The sequence below is a fragment of the Octopus bimaculoides genome, chromosome 18 (assembly GCF_001194135.2).
Source record: "Octopus bimaculoides isolate UCB-OBI-ISO-001 chromosome 18, ASM119413v2, whole genome shotgun sequence".
NCBI lineage: Eukaryota > Metazoa > Mollusca > Cephalopoda > Octopoda > Octopodidae > Octopus > Octopus bimaculoides.
This window is the reverse complement of record NC_068998.1, coordinates 48,949,693-48,952,975: the sequence shown is the minus strand read 5'-3', so window position 1 is coordinate 48,952,975 and position 3,283 is coordinate 48,949,693. Positions and strand designations below refer to the sequence as shown.

Genomic DNA, 3,283 nt, shown 5'->3' with positions numbered 1-3,283 from the left:
TATATATATATATATATATATATATATATATATATATATATATATATATATGCATATATATATATATGCATATATACATGTATACATATACATATATATGTATATATATATACATATATATATACATATACATACATGTATATATACATATACATATATATATGTACAAATTACAAATATATGCATACATACATGCATAAATACATACATGCATGCATACATACATGCATGCATACATACATACATACATACATACATACATAGATGCGTGTGTGTGTGTGTGTGTGTGTGTGAGCGTGTAATAGAGTTTTTACGTGTGTAGTAGTATTTTGCATGACTTATATGGGTTTTCAACATTTTTAAAAGCAATAAGCATGTGAATGTGTTTGTATTATCAATTACATCAACTTCTAATTTCCCGATGTAACAAATAAAAAGATAAATTACAACGAAACCAATTTGATAATGCAGTGGAACACAGGTGAATGAGATTGTAAGTGGAAGTTCCAAAATTATGCATAAAATGTTTCTCAGGGGTTTTTGTTTTTTTTTTGTTTGTTTTTTTTTGCAGTGTTTTACACTTTTTTTTTAAATTTTCCTTTTCCGTTTTTCCCCTTTATCAACAAGCCGTCTGGCTGTGCATATAAGTTGTGGTGGAATTCACAGTGCTTTGAAAGTTGTACATAACAGAAGATCCCGGCGTGTTAAGGACGTCATAAGGTTTAGGTGTACACCAGCAAAATAAATATCGATTATAGTATTTTCGAAATTGGTTGCTTAAGAAATAAAGAGCGAACGGATTAACACAAGAATTTATGAAAGCCATACAAAAACTAACAATTTTGAACATCATCCAAAATGGAATGAATTCTTCATCGAAATAAAAATACCAAAAGAGATAAATATGTCTGGGAAGCCAGCAGATAGCGAATAACACGACAAACGAAAGAACTGCCTTGGCAACTTTCATTCGAGTTTCGATCTGTTTTTTATAACTTGCTTTGCCGTTTGAATCTCCTGGTATTTGTTTGGCGCTTAATATTAGAATGCGAGCCATTAACACATAGAAAATTCCTATAATGATCAATGGGATCATAAAGAAGACGAAAAATTTTAACATGATCATCATTCGTGGGTACCACATTGGAAGATGGCCGTTGACGTCAACGGTTGGATAGAGCACGCAAACTCTTGCCGAATAGAGAGTCACATTGTGTGATCCTTGAATGACTGTAGATGAACTTAAATCGGGTATTGCCAATAGCAGGGCAACCACCCATAGGCACCCGGCTGTGGTTACTGCTCTAACAATCAATCTCGACTTGTGTTTCGCCATCGGGTCCACAATGGCTATATAGCGGTCAGCGCTAAGAGCAGTCAACGTAAAAACGGATACTCCTAATGAAACGGTTTGTAGATACTCGTTGATCTTACACATCACTTCGCCAAACGGCCATTCGGGTAGGATGAAAACCAAAGAATTGAATGGAACAGAAATAAGGATAAGAAGCAGATCCCCACACGAAAGGCTGACGATGTAAATATTTGGGACAACTCTCATCTTACGGTTCCGAAGCACTGTGTAGATAAGAGTACCATTTCCAACAATACCAATAACAAAAACAAAACCAAACAGGATTGGCACCACAATTTGTTTGGGAGTGATTTCTCTATGAGTCGGGTAGAAATCATCATAAAAATCTCCTTCTGATGAGTCATAAGTGAAATTCGAACTCAGATTCAAAGATGTCTTGTTGATTAACCCCATCGTTATTTTTTATTGTTGTTTTGTTTTGTTTTTCGTTTTTTTTTTTTGTTTCGTTGAATTTTTTCTCTGTGTGTGTGTGTGTGTGTGTGTGTGTGTGTGATTTGGTAGGAATTCAAAGACGGTTATTATACAGATAACCTTCAAGGTATATCAACTGGTGAGTTAATCAACTCTATTCATTTGAAATGTAAAAAAAACAAACAAAATCTTCCGCCTGTTATCAAACAAATACTCCTCTCAGATTTTGTCGGTGTTTATCTTGGCACATTTAGGAATACTCCGAGTTTCAGTAAAATTCACAACACGATTAGGAACAAAAACAAAAAAAAAATTGGTCGCAATTATTCCAATGTAAGTAACACTGTTGTTGTTGTTGTTGTTGTTGTTGTTGTTGTCGTGGTCGTTGTTGTTTTTTCCCTGTCTTGACACATTTAAGAATGCTCCGAGTTTCATTTACAATTAGAAACACGACTATGAAAAAACATTGTCACGGTTATTTTAATGAAAGTACCACTGCTGTTGCTGCTGCTGCTGCTGCTGTTGGTGGTGGTGGTGGTGGTGGTGGTGGTGCAATTATTGTTTCTAGTGTTGGTATTGTTGTTGTTGTTGTTGTTGTTGTTGTTGTTATCGCCGCTGTTGTCGTTGTTGTCGTCGATGGCGGGTTGTCATTTGTTTATCAGGACACGGTTAAAAACACGACCAACTTCATCGCGTGTAAGAACGCGTCTGCAACTTTATGCAGAAAAATCTTCCAAATGATTCGATGCTCAACCGATACCAAACTTTTAGTCGCTTTATTAAATATTTCTGCTACCCCCTTTTTTTCCTTTTTTTCTTTTTTTTTTTTTTTTTTGGTTTACTTACTCAGACTCCTTTCTTCCTTTCTTCCTTTCTTCCTTTCTTAAACACTTTTTTATTCTTCTAAAACGAAAGAAATTTTTTGAGATTTCCGGCTTATTTCACTTTTATTTTATTTATTTTTTTATTTAATTGGCTTCCGTTTCTTAAGTAGCGCTGTTGTTGTTGTTGTTGTCGTTGCTGCTGCTACTGCTGTCACATCTGCTACTACTACTATTACTACTACTACTGCTGCTGCTGCTACTGCCACTACAATCGTTACTTTTGATGTTGCTGTTGTTACGATGCTGCTCCTTCTAACAGTTGGTATTGATGTTGTTGTTGCTGGCTGTTATTTACTTTTGCTTATAACAACTCCTGCTGCTGCTGATGCTGTTGTTGTTGTTGTTGTTGTTGTTGTTTACCGCCATAATATTTCTGGTCGGACAAACAGACGGATAAAAGTTAACTAGTGTTGACCATCGGAGATGTTTTTTATTTCGTTTTACTTCCTTTTTAAACTCAATTCTTTTTTTTTTTTTCTTTTCTTTTGCTCGGATATCGTGTATCTAGGACTACATCATTTAATGTTTTCTTCTTTCTTGTCTTCTATTTAAGAAAGTTGGGAGTATACCAAAAGTATATTGCAAGTGCGTGTCTCTCTCTCTCTCTCTCTCT

At 34.9% G+C, this 3,283-nt stretch overlaps 2 protein-coding genes across 2 annotated transcripts in view; both read right to left on the bottom strand.

The window, feature by feature from the left end:
• The window catches only part of LOC106877747 (uncharacterized), a 260,355-nt gene that overhangs the window by 139,832 nt on the left and 117,240 nt on the right, over positions 1-3,283 (bottom strand). The window lies entirely within an intron of this gene.
• Positions 594-3,274, bottom strand: LOC106877828 (neuropeptide CCHamide-1 receptor). Its single transcript, XM_014926861.2, has one exon. The coding sequence runs from the start codon at positions 1,766-1,768 to the stop codon at positions 620-622; it is 1,149 nt and encodes a 382-aa protein (XP_014782347.1). The 5' UTR covers positions 1,769-3,274; the 3' UTR covers positions 594-619.